The sequence below is a fragment of the Uloborus diversus genome, chromosome 5 (genome assembly GCF_026930045.1).
Source record: "Uloborus diversus isolate 005 chromosome 5, Udiv.v.3.1, whole genome shotgun sequence".
Classification (NCBI taxonomy): Eukaryota; Metazoa; Arthropoda; class Arachnida; order Araneae; family Uloboridae; genus Uloborus; species Uloborus diversus.
In genome coordinates, this window is record NC_072735.1 from 58647028 (window position 1) to 58666271 (window position 19244).

Here is a 19244-nt window from a genome sequence, read left to right on the forward strand (position 1 = left end):
TAATTTATCAAAATAAACTTTATTAGATACAATATATAGAGATTATCTTCGTCATAAACCATATAATTTAAACATTAAGTGATTTCTTCAAGTCATTTATAATATTTTCAGCTTGTTCTAAAGTTGAATCTTCCTGAAAAATAAACAGTCCAATGTATTAAAAATGAAATCTCATTTGATACTGACTAGAAAAATTAACAATAATTCTGTGACACAAGTATTTTTGAAAGTGGTGCAGTGAATAAAAACTACTCAATAGAAAAATAAGTTGAAAGCAGTTTTGAAAATCTTAATGCTTTGTGTTATACTGCATTCACATAAGCATCATCAATAATTATATAGTAATCTAACCCACATATGTATTGGTGCATATGGTGATTTTTTGAGTTGTACAAAAATTAAATCTGTAGTTTAACTAATAGATCATTAAAAAAAAAGTGTTAAGTTTTACTTAGGTAGAGAAAAAAATAATAAAATTTATCTACAAAACATCGAATTATCACAGATTTTCTTTAGTTTATTTCCTTGATCTGCAAAAGTTGATAAAGAATCTTTAGACGTTGGAAAATTTTAATTATCATCTTTGCTAAGTTAAATAAATAGCAACATGTTTTATTTTATAAAAGAGCATTTATATAAAATAAAGCATTAATTTAATGCTAGTAAGTAATTGACATGAAAACTAAGACAAACAGAAACTTGCATCCTTGTGATATATGACAATAAAAAGAATATTCAACAAGTGTGCTTTTCTCCATGATTGCAATTTGTACTAGTAGCTATTGGAAACTAGTTTATACCAGGAAGCAACGTAGAAGACATGTAGGTCCCTTTTGTACACTACATAATACAATAATGATTTTTTGAAGACAAAATACAGTTGTGGTTTAATATTTTCCAACTAATCGATTTGCAAACCAAAATTAGATGCTATTCTTGAACATCTCATATTTAAAAATGCTAGGTAGGTAAATCTTAGAACTTTTAAAAATGTAAAAAGATCAAGATTTTGAAGGCATTAAAAAAAATAATTGGGTACTTAAAAAACCGACTGTCATACAATTTTCTTGAGAAAGAGGGACAAAGGGGCAAAAATCATCATTATACAGGGTACATCATAATACCTTCCAGGGTTTAGAAGGTTTATTGAAACAAACATATATTATCAGTACAGCAGCAGCGTTGATTTTACTAGAGATAAAACCGTACACAACTTTTGTTTCCCAATTGTTCAGTTTGAGAACCTTTCGTAGCGCAGCAGATATCAAGACTAAAGTCTAATTTTTGTTTCACTTGCTGTAAAAGGTTGCCTTCAATACTAGTAAACGTTTTAGTGATCTTTTGGCAAGGGGCACAAATACAGTCTTTGATGTAACCTCATAAAAAAAAATTGCCAGGAGTTGTCCCGAAGAAAGCAGTGGATGCAGTAGAAGGTTATTGTTGTCATCAAAATCAGAACCTTATCTAACTATTATGAAGTTTGTTGTTAAGGAAATGGTGAACATGGGTCAGATAATGGGAAGCTGCAACACCTTGCTGGAAAATGAACAATCATTGTTCACAAAATGTTACAGCAGGTAAAATAAGAATTAGACTTTAGACTTGATATCAGCCACATTATGAAAGGTTTAAACATCCAGCATTTGGGGAACAAAACTTGTAAAATGTTTGTTTAAATAAGCCTTCCAAGTCTCGGAGGAAATTGTGACACTCTCATCATTCATTAACCCATAACAGGGGAGGTGAAAGAGTAGGACACATCAGAGGATGTGAGGTCGCATTGACAGATTTATTTTTATTTTTAAAAAAAATCGGGTAATTACGATACATTCCTGTAATTTCCCTTTGATGTTCTTTGGACTTTTATTTGCACGGGAAAAAATATCTTTAAAAATCATATGCTGTAGTAAATAATTTACTACTAGTATTAAAAGCGAATCTCTTATTTATTAATGATTTTATTTTAGTTATTTAATGTATACAGGACATTTTTATGCTAGAAAATTGATTATCTTACATTATGGGAAAATTTTAACAGCACCTTAACTATTAGTATTTAAGAGCCATTGTCTGTAAGAATCAGGCAGTTTACGGCATTTGTAATTGTTGACATTTTTAATTTTTCTTATTTTCACATATGTTGTTCCTTATGAGGAATGTAATGTTTGTGCAAAATATGAGCTTAGTCTGCCTTACCGTTTTTGGGAAATTAAATTTTAAATTTAGGGGGCGTGGCACATTTTTGCATGTTTTTCAAATTTGCAGATTTTAAAGTTCTTGTTGCTTTAAGCGCCCCTATGATGACATGGATTTTTAAATTCTATACTATTATATGGTCTTCTTAGATACTATTACAGCTATCAAATCCGTGTCACTACGAGGGCGACAGTCACAAACTCCGTTTAAAAATGATCGAAAGTGAATTTTTTTTACTACATTCAATGACAATTTTCTCAAAGCGCCTTCATGATGACATCAACGTTTTTACATAAATTCCTAACTACATTTGCATACATCAAAAATATGTAATAAAATTGGTGTCACTATAAGGGCGCTAGAAGATATTGGAACTTTTATGTGATAAATTTCACAAAAATGCAAATGTTTAAAATCTAACTACTATTCTCGCCCTCATAGCAGAGACCTGAAACTAATAAAGTTTGACAACCAACATGTTTGTCTAACATAGGAAATAAAAAAAATCGGTGTCACTCTTATTACTTTCGGAAATATAATCATTCGAAATTAGTATGTTATGGAGTTATTTAAAAAAAGACTTATCTAATTCAAATGGCTTTTTGCACAGTTTTTTTTTTTAAACTTTAATATAAAATTACAGTAGTGACACCTAAAATAATGTTTCTAATGCTTTTTATAAAAAAAAGCTTTATAAAAAGCATTAGAAACACAGTAAATCGATATAGGTACAGATGGACGTCTTGTGTAATGTGCATTATGGCCTAAAATAGTCGTACTAATATTCATATTTTTTCAACCATACTAATTTTTTATCTGTTATTTGTATTAAAAATGCAACTATTTATAACATAATGCCTTAAATAGTGATGAACATAATGTATTATATAGCGAGCATTCAGAATCTAAAACATAATTTGAGGATGACGCAGACTAAAACAAAGAAAGCATAAAAAAATCAAATCACCCAGTTTCAGAAAGACGGTCATCTCTAATTGATATCTGTTAATTTTGTTGCACTAAAGCTTGGGAAAACATGGTATACTGGAGAAATTGTAGAAGTTGACCATTTGCTAATTTGAATACAATCAGCATCCTAATAGCAGAGATCTGAAACTATTTAAGTTTGATAACCAAAACGTTTGTCTAACATTTGAACTAATAAAATTAGTATCACTCCTACTACTTTTGGAAATATAATCATTCGAAGTTAGTATGTTGTGGTGCATTTTTTTCATTTATTATTATTAATTTTTTTTTATTTGTTTATTTATGTATTTTGTTAATTTAATCTTATCACACCCAGATAGTGTTTTGACCATATTTATTTTTAATTTATTACAAAAAAGCAATGTTTAACATAAACAGCTTTGGGCAGTAAGAGCATCTTCATCTTGAATAAAAAATGCTCGTTTTGATATAGGTACAGGTGAATCTATTGTGCATAATATGTTTGAATTATCATACCAATACTCGCCTTTCTTCCGGTCAAATAAATTTATTTATTCCAATCCTTCTTGCCATGCATTTGACCTTTACTTGCAAATGGTCAACTTCTGCTATTTCTCCGGGATACCATGTTTTAACCCAAGCTTTAGTGCTACAAAGTTACCAGATATCAATAAGAAATGACCGTCTTTCTGAAACTGGGGTGATTTGATTTTTTATGTTTTCTTTGTTTTAGTCTAGGTCATCCTCAAATCATGTTTCAGATTCTGAATGCTCGCTATATAATACATTACGTTCATCACTATTTAAGACATTATGTTATAAAAAGTTGCATTTTTAATGTAAATAATGGATAAAAAAAATTAGTATGGTTGAAAAAATATGAATATTAGTATGACTATTTTAGCCATAATGCACATTACGCAAATACGTCCATCTGTACCTATATCGATTTACTGTGTTTCTAATGCTTTTTGTAAAGCTTTTTTATATATATATAATTAAAAAGCATTAGAAACATATTATCTTAGGTGTCACTACTTTAATTTTATATTAATGTTTAAAACAAACCATGCAAAAAGCCATTCGAATTAGAAAAGTCTTTTTTTTAAATAGCTCCATAACATACTAATTTCGAATGATTATATTTCCGAAAGTAATAGGAGTGACACCGATTTTTTTTATTTCATATGTTAGACAGAACATGTTGGTTATCAAACTTAATTAGTTTCAGATATCTGCTATGAGGGCGAGAGTAGTAGTTAGATTTTAAACATTTGCATTTTTGTGAAATTTATCACATAAAAGTTCCAATATCTTCTGGTTCCCTTATAGTGACATCAATTTTATTACATATTTTTGATGTATGCAAGTGTAGCTAGGAATTTATGTAAAAACGTTGGTGTCATCAAGAAGGCACATTGAGAAAATTGGCATTGAATGTAGTTAAAAAAATTCATTTTCGGCATTTTTAAACGGAGTTTGTGGCCGTCGCTCTCGTAGTGACACCGATTTGACAGCTGTAATAGTATCTAAGAAGACCATATAATAGTATAGAATTTAAAAATCCATGTCATTATTGGGGCGCTTAAAGCAACAAGAACTTAAAAATCTGCAAATTTGAAAAAACACGCAAAAATGTGCCACGCCCCCTAAATTTAAAAATTTAATTTCCCGAAAACGGTAAGGCAGACAAAGCTCATATTTTGCACAAATATTACATTCATGATAAGGAACAACATTTGCAAAAATAAAGAAAATTAAAAATGTCAACAATCACAACCTGCCTGATCCTTACAGACAATGGCTCTTAACGTCTTATATCCAAGAATAATTCAGCCCTCATCGACACTAGAACATTTTTTTTCACAACTTTAGAGAACAATTCAAAGAACTCTCAACTTCATCTAGAATATTTTCAAGGTTTGCTGATATATATCAGTCGATATATACCATGATAAATATCATGATATTTGTCCAATATTTTGTTTGAAAATATGATATTTTCAACATTTATGTTTTCAACTACGGTATTTCAGTATTAAAATTATATTAATCATAGTAATATTGTTCATTTATTATTAAAAATAACCAAAAAGTTACGTACTATAGTTTTATGATGTATTAATACATCATTAATATAACAAAGTAATATAACGTATTCTTTTTTTTAAATCTTAACAATTTTAATTTATATTAAAAGTGCTTAGTTAAATATAAAACATTGGTCAGAAAAAAGAAAATGTCTTATGACTGTGCACTGACTAATGCATATTTTCTGAATCATACAACTGCATAAAACTAGCTAACAGAGGAAAAATGAGTAAAACAGCTAATGTTAAATTAACTCCATTAAAATTAATAAAAATTTTAAATGAAATATTAGATATAAATAATGAAAGAAACCTTAATTTTAAGTCTACATAGTGTATTAATAATCCAAAAAAAGAAAGAGTGATTTGAGGATGCATTTATCTCTTCGGCATAACACGGATAAGATAAATAAATCCATTTCCTCGGTCTTAATGTTAAAAGCCATGTCTACTACTGGTGAAAATTGTTACACTGAAGGGGAGGTGTGGTCTCAGAGACTGCTCCTAAAGAATGCAATGAAATTTAAACCAGATGCACTTGCCAAAAGATACTGATAAGCATGGGGGGTGTTTAAGGTCACAAAACAAAAAGCTATTGGGAAAAACCATTCAATATCACTAAAAATGAAATAAGGGTGAAGGGATGAACTTTGAGCGGTCTCATTCTTACTTTTGTGATTAGCATCACTTTACAATGCAATAATCTTGCTTTCATGCTAGACTTTTTTTCTTTACATTTTTATGGGAGGTTAGGCTACAAAAGGACGACTAGCTTATCAAGAAGATAAGAGAGCATGTTGTCATTAATCACTCAGCTAAAACCTCATTTTTAGAGTTTCGAAAACACAATTTAACCACAATTATGTTCAGCTTTTGTTTCACCAGATGCAATGCATGAAAAGTATCAATTTTAGGACATATAACTTTGCTACGTGAAGATACATCTTTAAATGGGTTGATAAGAATGGATCAAACACAGAAATATAACACCTATTTAGTAATCAGCTTAATAAACAAGTATCACAAGGTATTAAAAAAATATTTCACCCCCATAAATTATAAACCAAACTTACTTTAATAAAGCAAAATCGAATAAGGTTTTCAGCTAAATGCTTATCTTGGTCACAATAGAATGCACTCGGAGGTATGCCCTGAAGCTTCTAAAATGACAATTCAATACATAACATTATATACATATATAACAATACATAATAAACATTTTACAAATTTTTTGTAGGAATAAAAAAGGCTATTGCAACCTAAATTGCTTTCCAATACAGAAGAAGACTATTTTAACACATTTTGGGACAAGAGGATTTGCGTTTTACAAAGATCGTCTCACAAATTTATAAAATCATATTCAGAATACAGTAAACTCCCGATTATCGGCAGAAACAAAGGGCATAGTAACTACACATAAGCAAATTCGCGGAAAATCCACAAATTTGATAAAAATGCTGCTAGTAGTTTAAGAAGATCAATATAATTTGCATAATGTTAAACTATGGATAAGACAATAACAGTGTATGTAAAACATGCATGTAAAAGCTAAAAAAGGATCACTCGTTACTGTAAACAGAATACACACATACATGAGCAAAGAGTGCAAGCAGATTGACTGTAACAGATCAAACTAGGTTACACCAAAAAGAAAGGGGAGAGGAGGAGAATTTTTAAAGACTAGTCCGGACATTCCTTTATGCACACAACTAGTGTAGATTTCAGCATTCAGGGTAGATCTAAAAATCAGTAAGTAGTATAGATCGGAAGCAGAAAGTAGTGTAGAACTAAAAATCAGGTTTCAACAAGTAAGATTTTGGTTACCCTTGACTGTTTGATGTCATTGGAAAGGGAGAGAGATTTTTCACAAATTAAGTTAAAATGTGTGCATTTATCTACATTCACTGAATCATCTCCAATTTCGATTTATTTACTTACTTATTTATTAAAGCATGAAAGGTCGCGAATAAGCTGCCCATGGATAATCGGGAGTTTACCATATATCAATATATTTGCACAACAGAATAAGTAATAACTAAATTGAATATAAAATTCAAATAATGAAATTTAATTACCATTTAAAAATAAATAGATTTTTTTTAACAGAGCATCTTGCACTTAATGGTTAGCATAGCAGCTACATTTTCAAAGACAAACTGTTACTATTTTTTACTGCAAATACTACTTTGTTTTTAAAAGCTTCGAATTAAGGTGGAAAGATAAGCAGAAAAAGGGTATATTTTAACGATACAAATTATTGCTCACTACTGAAAAATTATGCAGTTTATAGAGAATTGCATAATATAGGTCAGCAGTTTAGTGGTATTCTACTATATAGGCCTTTATAAGAAAATGCATGCATTGAGACAGTTAAATTTTGAGGAAAGTATTTACTAAACTACAAACCTTTGTTTTAGATAACCATTTGACAAATTTATAATCTTTGGTACCTTCCTCCTGGTCTAAATTAACCTTATTACCTAGAAGGAAAAAAATATTGGAATGTAATAAAGTACCAATATTTGATTAAATTGAAAAAAACATAAATAAAGAACAAATTTGCCCCCCTAGCTGCGTGCCACAGGGTTGACTTGTAGTTTGCCGATTGTTTGGTTGTTGTCTCTCGTCGTGAATTCCTTTTGGTTGACCCATTTGGTATAAATACTGGTGTCCATGTGTTTGAAATTCAGTTCTCTTACGACTTTCTGGTTGTGTGCTAAGGTTTTTCATTGATCAAGATGTTCTATTCTAGCCTTGATAAAGCTATATGTTCTATTTCTTGAGAATTTGCTATATTTACATTGGCTTTTCAGTGTAATCATTTTGCAGCGCAAAGCTTATTTGATCATTTTTCATTTAACTATAAGGTTTGTTTGATAGAACTTATGAATATTACTTCTTTTTTATTAATGCACAGTTATTGTTTTCAGCTCTCGGAATAATTTCTCAGACTAAAATGTGAATATATATGCAAACTATTTTTTTTTTCAACTGACTTCAGTCTTTTACAACTACTGCAGTCACTCGCCCTGTAGTGGTCTGGAGTCCGACTATGATGGGAAAGTCCCGGCTTGGGCATAAATGTACATTTTCTCTCCTGTCTTGTCCTTTCTTTGTGTGAATGTGTTGTTATGCTGTGAATAGTTGCCTACCCTATAAACGGGTCCTTACGGGATGTGTGTGCAGTGGAAGTCGGAATTCACCACAAATTTTGGTACAGTTGGAAAAGTGAAGCAGTACACCTCAAATTGCCTGGCACAAGACGACAACAACAACTACTGCAGCTTCAAAGTATTGTAACAGATATTCTACAAGCTATATACGAGGTGTGATAAAAAAAAATTTGGTGAATAATTTATTTAAAAAAGTAATAAGGTAACATAAAATTTGATTTAATCTCCTTCAAAGTAGTGTGCTTGGCGGACAATACACTTATCCAAATGTTGTCTCCATGATTGGAAGCATTCTGGAAGGTGTCTTTCGGAAGGGCTATCAGCTGCTCTGTTGTGGCCCTCTCAATGTCAACGATGGTGTCAAAACGTTTTCCTTTAAGCACAGCTTTAATATTTAGGAAGAGCCAGAAGTCGCGTGGTGCTAAATCCGGTGATAATCCAGGATGTGGACAGACAGGAACACTTTTTTAAAGCCCAAAAACTTGTGAAACAGCATCTTCCTTCGGTTCATCACTCAAAAGTCTGGGAACAAGTTTTGCCCTCACTTGTCTCATTTGCAACTCATCAGTTAAAATGCTTTGAACAGAACTGTATGAGATGTTTAGGTCTTCTGGTAGCTCTTAAATAGTCATTTGCCTGTTTGAACGAATTATTGTTTCCACTTTTGCACATTATGTTCTGTTTTTTAGGTTACTGGACGCCTTGCATGCTGCTCGTCTTCAACAGTCTCATTTCCGATTTTAAATTGGTGATACCACTTGCACAGAGTCTTCAAAGTATTACATTATTGCTGTGCACCAATTTTAACATTTTGTGAGCTCTTTTGAAACTTAAGAAATAACTTGATGTGAATGCATTGTTGAAACAGACACGATAAACTCAACCTCCCTCTAGCAGCTCTGGCAGCTTACTGACAACTTTAAACGTGTTACAACTTATCCTGCTAGTCTCAGATGATCACGCTACTGGACAAATCACAGCATATGGGTGTAGCTTCAGCAGATGCTGATATAAAAATTCATTCACCGTACTTTTTGATCACACCTCGTATGCAGATTTAGATTTGTTAGTATCTCCAAATAACACATTCGTGGAACCTGCAGTTTTGTCCATTATTGGCAAGTGTCTGCTATTAGGGAGGATTACATTTCGACATTTTACTAAGTTTACAGCAATCCATTTAATTAAAAATGACAATATTAATTAACTGCATATTGTTTATCATATTACATCTTAAATGCATAACTAACCCTTTGGTCTTGCATAAAATTAATGATTATGTTAATTAAATAGGAAGAACACTTGTTTAATTAAAATGTTCATTTGACAGAATTTTACAGTTCAATTTTCATTGAAAATCAATTTCTCTATCTCTTCAACATCAGTCTCTTTTTCACAACTTGTTGAAAAACCACTCCTTTGAGCGCTGCTATGAAAACCAGTACATGTGATTTACATATACCATGGTCATACTGATAGTGATGTGGATTTTAGGGGTGACTGTATCATATGCCTCTTCCCCCCCTCCTCTTGATAACCCCTATAACTTCACACCAGCTGTAGGTGTGGTGTGCTGGGGATAGATTTCTTTCTTTCTTAACTACATTCTTCAAAAGTTTAAAAAGAAAGACTAACTATTGGATCTTTTGAGCATAAATTTCACACCATACGACTCTTTAAAGAGCCAAGAAAAAAGCAAATATTTCTTCATCAAAATTACCCAAATGCAACCCATAATAGCAAATATTGTGAGCAAAATTTTTAATTCTGATGCTAAGGTTCATACTTGTCACCAGAATATTTCAATAGCATTAAAAGGAAATCAGAAAAGTATTTATCAAGTTTCCATCACTGATAACAGTACCAAGAAAATACTTAGGGCTGTGCTTAAGGGGTAGCAAACTGTGCTGCCGCAGAGGGCCGCTAAAATATTTTGAAGTTAAAGGGCTGCTAAAATATTGTGAAAAATATCTTCTTTCTAATGATACCAACGAAAAGAAGATGCAATGTGACAAACTTGAGCAACAGCGCATTGAAAATAGGCTACATTTCATGTGAACGATTTTGACAACCTTTTTGGATGCCAATATCTTTCAGAAAATCAATATTTACGCTCTGCAACTATAGCCTATTAAAAGCATGTATAATGACAATAGAATTACAAAAAAAGAGCTTTTGAATCATTTTTGTTCAGAATTTATGACATTATAAAATCCAAGAACAAGTTTCTCGACTGCGATTTTCTTGCGACTTTGCATGCGTGCTACACAAAAGTCAATGAACTCAAATTCATAAAAATACTAGAACTTATTGAAACCAAAAGTACTTTAAGTTCCTAAAATTTCAGGTTTCCAGTGTGATAAAATTTCCTGTAATCTGAACTTAAACATGGCAATTTGTTAAAACAGAATTTAAAACTCATTATTCTATCCTTATTCAAAAGAACACCATCGAAGAGAAAACTTATCTTGAAAGGAAAAAATCTGTTCTTTCTTAAAGAAGATGCAAGGTGACAAACTTGAGCTAAAGCGCTTTGAAAATAAGTTATTTTTCACTTGAACGGTTTTGATAGCCACATTGGATGACAATATCTTTTAGAAAATAGATATTCAAACTCTGAAACAGTAACACATACATCAAAAACAAGTATTTTTACAATGTAATCACGAAATAGGAGCCTTTGAATTGTTTTTGTTCAAATTTTATGACAACCTAAAATCTAGGGAAAAACTTCCCCGCCACGCTTTTTCACGAGTTGCGATATAATTTTCTGTAAACTTGGCACTTAGGCACAAAAAGCTGATCCGCTATCTTGGAATACATTTTTCGGAGATCCTAGATCCTCAAGATTTGGATCTATGAAGCTGAAAATTTGCATAGGATAGTTTGAAAGGCATCTCTACACCCCTATAAAATTTCATCCAAATTGGAGAAGGTCGAATGGGGAATGGGGACCCCTAGGTCACTTGCCATGAAATGACTCTCTTATATTTACTAGTAGTAAAAATAAGTGAAAAGGTAGAGAAAGGTCAAAATTTTTCATTCTTTTCCTGAACGTTGTTCTGAAGTTAGATTTCAATTTCGTATTTCATACCCCTCCCCGGGCTGAAAACAACGCAAGTCGGATACCAGTCTTTATTTCATCAATTATATACCTTTTGGATTCCAAAAATTTTCCTTCCAACCACATTTTGTGTCATATTGTTTTATATTAATTTTGTAATTACTTATAAAAAACTCGAACTAACTTAGACAGCTGGGTGACACACTACAGCAGGTTACGTTTTGGAACAAAATAAATAATAGTTGATAAATAATCATTTTTGTTATTTAAGACAAATTTGGCACAGGGTCGCTAAAACTCTAAGCACGCCCCTGAAAATACTAATACAATGGATATAAAAATAAATTTAACTCTGCATGCATGCACATTACAAAAATTACTATGCCTAAGTCCGAGGTATAATTGATTAAAAAATAAAGAACTGACCTAATTGGGAAAAGTCTGCAATCAAAAAATAGCCACCTTCAGGTATAGTTGGAGCCATATTGACTTCAGATAAAAATTTAACAATTCTATCTCGTTTTCGCTCAAGCATATCAGCTAATTCTTTCCAGTAGCTGTCTGGCTTACCCAAGCGAGCAATTTCAGTTTCAAATCCAACAGCACAAGCTTCCTATAAAAATAAAATGTTATTAACACAATGGGATACATAAATCTTACCAAAGTATAAACCAGAAATAAAAGTCTATGCCTAGGCATTTATTAATTAGAAAAAAATACAGTAATTATTTACAAGTTTGACTCTTTTTTAAAGCCATAATTATATTTTTTCTACATCTTTATAAAAAACATATGTTTTAGACATTATTGCAATAAAGTATCAATGTATTATAGCAATAAATTAAATTTATATGAAATTCATATTAATAACTAAAGGAAATTAGTAAAATCATCATAATAAAAAAGAGTCATTGAAAAATTAGAGGAATTCTTTTTTCAAAACTGGCTGGAAAATAAAAGATTGTCATAAATTATCTATAACACAATTTGATGTGGATAACATATTGGGAAAATCAATAACTGCAATAGAGTAACATAAACAATAGAATTTTTGATTGAAATACAGTCACAGGGTTCATATCCTTCAGAGAGAAAAAATTCAAGCACTTTTCAAGCCAAAAAAAAAAAAAATTTTTTTTCAAAGCAATATCATAAATTTGTACTTAAAACATTGTATGCAGATTTCATTCAAATTCAAGCACATAAATAATACGCAATAATATAAAAAAGTAGAGGAAAACAAAATTGCCTTTTCTACATTAAGAGACTGATAAAAGATCTACTGTGTCAAAAGTTTTTCTGCAAATGTCTGAAAAGCTCAGTCATAAAGAGGAGCAGATCCAATGAGGTTTAATTTTGAAATCTCTATATTCAGAGAAGTATATTTTTATAGAATTTGCAAGTGAATATTAAAAAAAATAAAATAGACAAGAAACTACAATACCCAAGTTCAACAGAATAGCCAGAGAGGATGTTTTGAAGTCAACCCCCCACCCCGGTTTCAACACTTAATTCCAATATTGATAGTGGTTAACTTGTATAAGGGAGGTTAGGACCAAAAACACCACCCAAAAGGTAATTTCCCGTTGCACTATTAAGTTGAAAAATATTAGAGGTTTGCAAATCAATTATTTGTCTGTATGTATTAGTTGTTCAGCCAATAAGGCATTTCAGCTGTCCTCAAGTAAATTTAAAAATTAGTAAGAAAGAAAACATTTTATGAAAGTCAGCAGTCCAGTCTCCACACCTCAAAGTTTGCAAAAGCTGCTTAAGAAGTGATAAATACTCTGAATGTAAACTTGAGTCTGCTTTTACTGAATAACTTGTCATAGTCAATAATGTGCAAGTTCAGATCCATAGAGCCATATTTCCAAATTAAAAAGTTTCACAAGAAGTTTATATATATTATGACGAATGGGTTATTATTGGAATTCCCTCTTGTGGTAAGCTGTTCCAAGGGCCAACAACCCAACAAAAGTTGAACATTTGAGGTAAAGGGAGGAAATCGGAGGTAGGGAGGTGAAAGCATAACACACATTACTGGATCTCCAGTGAATAACCAAAACACAATCAGTCCTGTTACATACCTTAATTATTTTAGCAGACATAAAGAAAATGATGTACTTATAAATACAACTTAATAAAATTATATAATTCAGCTTTCTATTTGAAATACAAACTTTAAGTTAAAATGTTCGGTGCTCAATTGTTTAAATTTATTTTTCAAAAAACCTGCAATAACTGAAAATTTGATAATGATAATTAAAATCAAAATTACAAAATTCAATAAGTATATATGTACAGTCGAACCCGCTTAATGGAATAGCCATTTTGCCACGAAAAAGTATTCTAATAAGTGGGATATTCCCTTAACCGGGATCAAAATAACACATTACATTGGTTTGGTACATTGAAAATGTATTACAATAAGCGGGATATTCTATTAACCGATATTCTAATAAGCGGGCTCGACTGTATTTAAGCAAAACAAAAGTAATTAATTTTTTAGTTATTAAAAAATAATATGAAACGTTAATCTGATGTAGCATGTCACAAATTAATTTCTAATTGACAAAAATATAAAAATATTTAAAAGATGCAAAGGATTGAAACCTCAATAAAGGGAAGCATATTTTCACAAATTAAGTTCAATGTTGGCAAATTTCCCATAAGATAAACTTATTTATTTCTTACTAAAATTAAACATAATATATGCTAATCTAAGAAAGCATAAGTGAAAATAACATCTGATTAGCCAAAATACTTAAATATTTGCAAGATGCAAAAAGAATGAAATTAAAAACACGAGAGGAAATTTTCCGCAAAGTCCGAGTAAATTCAATGTTTGCATGTTTTCCATAAATAAATTTGTTTATTTTTTACTAAAACTAAACATAGGATATGCTAATCTGAGGTAGCATATGCGAAAACATTTGATTACCCAAAATATTTAAATATTAGCAGGATGCAAAAAGATTGAAATTTCAAACACAAGAACAACTTTTCGCGAAATCCGAGCAAGTTCAATGTCGTCCAAAATAATTCCTTTGTTATATATTGAAATTAAAAAAAAAAAAAACTAATCTAAGGCACCACATGTCAAAATAACTTCTGATTGTAATAAACTTCAAAATATTTACAAGATGCAAAAGGATTGAAATCCCAAATAGGGAAGCAATTTTTTGCGATGTTGTAAATTGAACACATGTTCAGAAAATTGCATTGGTGAAATACTTTTTTAAAAATTTTAAGCACAATCCGATGAATTTTGAAAGAATTTAAACACTAAGAACCTTTTTCAAGGTTTTCAAGCACTTTTTAAAGTTTTTCAAGGGCGGACGAACCCTTACAGTGGAAAATGTTTAGCACGAAGCTTAAGGGACTGAAATAATTTTTCATGTTAATAGAATTTAATGTTAAAAGGTCTGTAACAGTGACTATGCTATACTACCATGTAGTATATATACTACCATGTAGAAGCAAAGCATACAGCAAAATACGAACATGTAGTTTTTACATCACTCTTCAGTAATAACTTTTGCTGCACTATTGCCTAATTGTTTAAAAACTGCTTGTTGATAATGCTTTATCATCAGTTACACTTTCTGATGAGGGATGACCTTATTGGTCTTTATGACCTTATGTGGAAAACTCACTATTTTGATAACATAGACAGTTCGCGACACCCCTCGCCTTTTCCTATGGCACCCAGTTTGAGAACCCCTGCGTTAATCGATTTTTCATGTTAAGCGTTTTCATGTTAAACATATTTTACTGTAATGGTAAATTCAAAACTCTTTTTTTTTACAGGGATAAGAGTGAGGGGAAAAGATATTAATACAGTACCACGCAAATTAATTGGGACAAACATATTTTTAAAGAAAATTCTTCTTTTTTCAAGGATTTTCTATCTCAAACTGGTTTCAATTGCATTTTCTTAGAACGGTCGACTGCCCTTGACTAATCCAAATTGATTTGACTACATGATCATGACATGTTGAAAATTTTCTCTTCAGTTGCTGTAAAAAGTGGTCAATTGTGTGAATTGTCTGTTTCTGACGAGTATTTAAAGAATACATATCATTCCAAGGAAAAGGACTAGAATTGTAAGCCTTTGTCAGCATATACTGTGAAGGATATCGCTGCTACAGTTGGAGTTGAAAAATCCAACATTTCTATGACTACTAATCAGTGAAAAAATTATGGGACTGTGTCTCTAGAACAGAAGGGACTAGAGTAAATGTGGACGCAATCGCAAAATCACACATCTAACAGATAAATTTCTTGTATGAAATAGTAAATTGCATTCTTAAAAAATAAGTACAGATCTTCAGGATTAATTTTTAGCTACAAATGGGAGCACGGGTTCATCGACAATTCGACGAAGGGTTATTGAATCTGAAATATTTGCAAGAGCACAGATCAAAAAACAGTTACTAACACCTGCAATGAAGAATAAAGTTCCAATTGGGTCATGAAATATCAGTCCTGGACTGCACAAGATTAGAAGAAGGTTGTATTCAGTGACGAAACACATTTTATTGTGCAAGGGTTTTGATCAAGATTTGTCAAGCAAAGTGATGGAAAATTCATCAGGTCAATACATCTTGTTTAAACAGTTGAGCAACCTCATAAAGAGACGTTTTGGGGTTATTTTACTTCTGAGGAACCCTTGCAGCTTAGTACTAGTTGAAGGGATGATGAACTCAAAAAAAAAAGAGTTTCTAATAATAGACAGATAAAATTGTGTGTATGATACAAACGTTTGCTGGTGATGTTGGTACCTCTGAACAAAAACTGCCAAAACAGCTTTTTCAAGAATAGAAATTTAGTGGTTTTGGGTTGTCCTGCTGATTTTCCTGTTGTTAACCCTATCAAATATTTGTGGAGCATTGTAAAAAAACGTGTGAGTAAAATGGACTGCTCAACAAAGAAAACAAAGGTTGAGAATGTTACAAAAGTTTTGCATGATGAGGACGAAATCAAAAATTTATGTTCTAATTTTTTAAAATCCATGCCAAATCATGCACACAATCTCATTCAAGCTAGAAGAGGACATAATTTGTATTAGATTGCAGTACTGTGCATGTAAGTTAACCTATACCAATTGAACTTCTTTTGTGAACATTTTTGAGCTTGTCCCAATCAATTTGCACAGTACCGTACTAGAAAGACTTAAAATTGCTGTATACTAGAAAGCAATCTCAAGGAAAACAGCAATATAAGACATAACTAAATTTGAATTTAGCACAAAATATGGATAGTAAAGCTATCAACTAATAATTTAAAATGCACAAATCGAATATTTACGATAATTCCAATTTAGCACCTTCCAATTTTTTGAGTGATTGAAAATTTTCTGAGCGAGTCCACATTCTTAAAGCATTTTCTCATTTAGCTAAATAAAAACAGTGACAGCATTATAATGTTAAGTGATGATGATGAAACACAAAATTAGTTTCTTTTTGGAAGAGCAATGGCTGCGTTTGAGTGGTGTGCAATCGGCAGTGTTCAGCATTTGAAATTTCAACTGGCTTCAAAAAGCAGAAAACAAAGTGCATACAATTTTTTTCATGCCACAACCAGTAGGAGAAAGAAAGATTTTTTTTTTTTTTTTGTAAAATATGTTAGGGGTCATTGTTGCCCTTACCATCTTTCTTGGTATAAGGTTCAATGTTTAGGCTGGCATGAGACGAATGATAAAGAATAACTAAGCACATTAATAATGCATATAATGAAAAGTCAGAAAGTTTTATAATGTTTAGTAAGTTATTATTCAATTTATTAAATATGAAAATACCAGAGGGACCACACAAGGCCCCTTAATAGTCCAAAAGTCAGGTTCAAATAATAAATACATAGCATCAAAAAATCACTTTCTTGTGAAAAATTGGTTATAGCTTATAATTCATGTAAAAGCAATCACAGAAAGTTGAAAATTTCTTTATTGCCATGCTAAGCACAAAGTTTTATCTGCACTTTTTTTTTAAATCAAAATTGAGTTATGGTCAATAGGTGGTTTTTTGTCATACCTTTCACCAAAATACAATGCTTTATGGTCATATGTCGATGGGAAATATATTTTAAAGAAATATGAAACAATTACATCTGAATCTAATACACGGAGGTTCAAAATTTTAAACATCAATTTCTCGTTTTGAACTCGGCTGCAGATTTGACTTTTGTGCATAGCCTTAGCATAGTAGAATAGGGAGGGATTTCAGATCTTTGATTAGATTTAAAAATAATATTTCAGGTTTGATTTTGTAAAATAGAACAAAGACAAATATTAAATTTCCAGAAATGCTAGCTGGTAAAATAATTGAAAAATAAGCAGTGAAATGTTTTTAAAGAAAAACACTAAATAGTCTTTTGTCAATAGTTAAGATACATACTTGTAAAGGAGTTGGACAAGTATAAACACAATTCTGGTGAAGAAGTTGTAGAGCATGGATTAAATGCTGAGGACCATACGCCCAACCTATCTACATGAAAGAGAAGGACATAAATAAATTTCAAGTTTGTACACAATATAGATAGCAAAACGTTTAACTATTTTTTAAAACAATATAAATCAAATATTTAATTCCAAGGAACTTAGTTTTACCAGTTCAAGAGGTAGATAAAAATATATTGTAAACTTTCCAAGTAATTAAGACCAAACTGATTGAAAATATTTTATTCATTTCATATTTGATAACTGAATTGAATTTCATATTATAAATAATCAATTTGTGACGTTAATTCACTATATGATTTAAACTATTAACGTAATTGCTCTTTTCACATGAGGATCATATTCACCATGACGAGGAGTAGTAAAAAAAATACTCACATTACTTTAACTACATAATACAATAGCAGAGGACATTACAACTTTATATCATTCTAGCAGTATTTGCACTCCTTTGCCCATAGTAGAAAATTAAAAAGTCACTTGTTTCGCCTGTATATTTGCTAATAATAGATTATGAATTTCTCGCCAATATGCTATGTTAATTTAATCATCCATGTTATGGTAATTTGCTCGTCGATGCTATGGTGATTCGCTCGGTGCAGAGGAATTAAATCCACCAATGGTGGTAAAAATAAAATCAAAGTGTAAAATTGAATTTTCGAAAAATCGCTTCGAGGTGCGATCTCCCCCCCCCCCTTAAATTTCATGAAAATCATGTCACAGAGATTCAGACGTCCAGACAGAAACTTTCAATTTTATAATGAGTTAAGATAATCTATATGATTTCAGTTTAAAAATGCATGCCAATTTTTTAACTGGCATTTTTACCTTATTTTTTTTCCAATTTAGAAGTTAATAATGTATTATGTTTTTCATAACCTATTTAATGATACTTAAAGCATTAGATTAAAAACAGCTATAAAAACAACATACTTTTAACTTGTTCAAGTAAAGAATTAAAAAAGTGCAAGAAAGTTCAGGAATGTATGATGTTTGATAAATCACAAGTGATTGTTCACAAGCAAGTGAAACTCATTGAATTACTAGCAAAGCAAGTTGTTTCAGCAGAAGCAGTAGGGGAAGCTGCTTCTGCAGAAGCCACGGACGGTTGTACCAGGGATGATTGTGACTCCATGAAAAAATACCTCAACTTTTTTTCCCCCAAGAAGAAAAAGTGTTTTGATGAGCATATATATACACATTACGTGTATGTACATATCATATTATGTATATAAATAATTTAGATACATAATTATTTGTTGAAGCTAAAACTCGAAGTTTTAATTGGCTTAATACGTCTATGTGCACGGTAG

The 19244-nt window shown here is 31.1% G+C and overlaps 1 protein-coding gene across 4 annotated transcripts in view; it reads right to left on the reverse strand.

The window, feature by feature from the left end:
* LOC129222103 (kynurenine aminotransferase-like) overlaps nt 1-19244 on the reverse strand; it is a 41075-nt gene continuing 21831 nt past the window's right edge. For all 4 annotated transcript variants that reach the window (XM_054856546.1, XM_054856544.1, XM_054856543.1 and 1 more), the window contains 5 exons: nt 17870-17959; nt 11901-12087; nt 7644-7717; nt 6311-6397; nt 1-133 (listed from right to left, as the gene is read on the reverse strand). In XM_054856546.1, coding sequence (XP_054712521.1) covers nt 68-133; nt 6311-6397; nt 7644-7717; nt 11901-12087; nt 17870-17959 — 504 coding nt within the window. In that variant the 3' untranslated portion in view covers nt 1-67. The remainder of the gene's footprint in view (nt 134-6310; nt 6398-7643; nt 7718-11900; nt 12088-17869; nt 17960-19244) is intronic.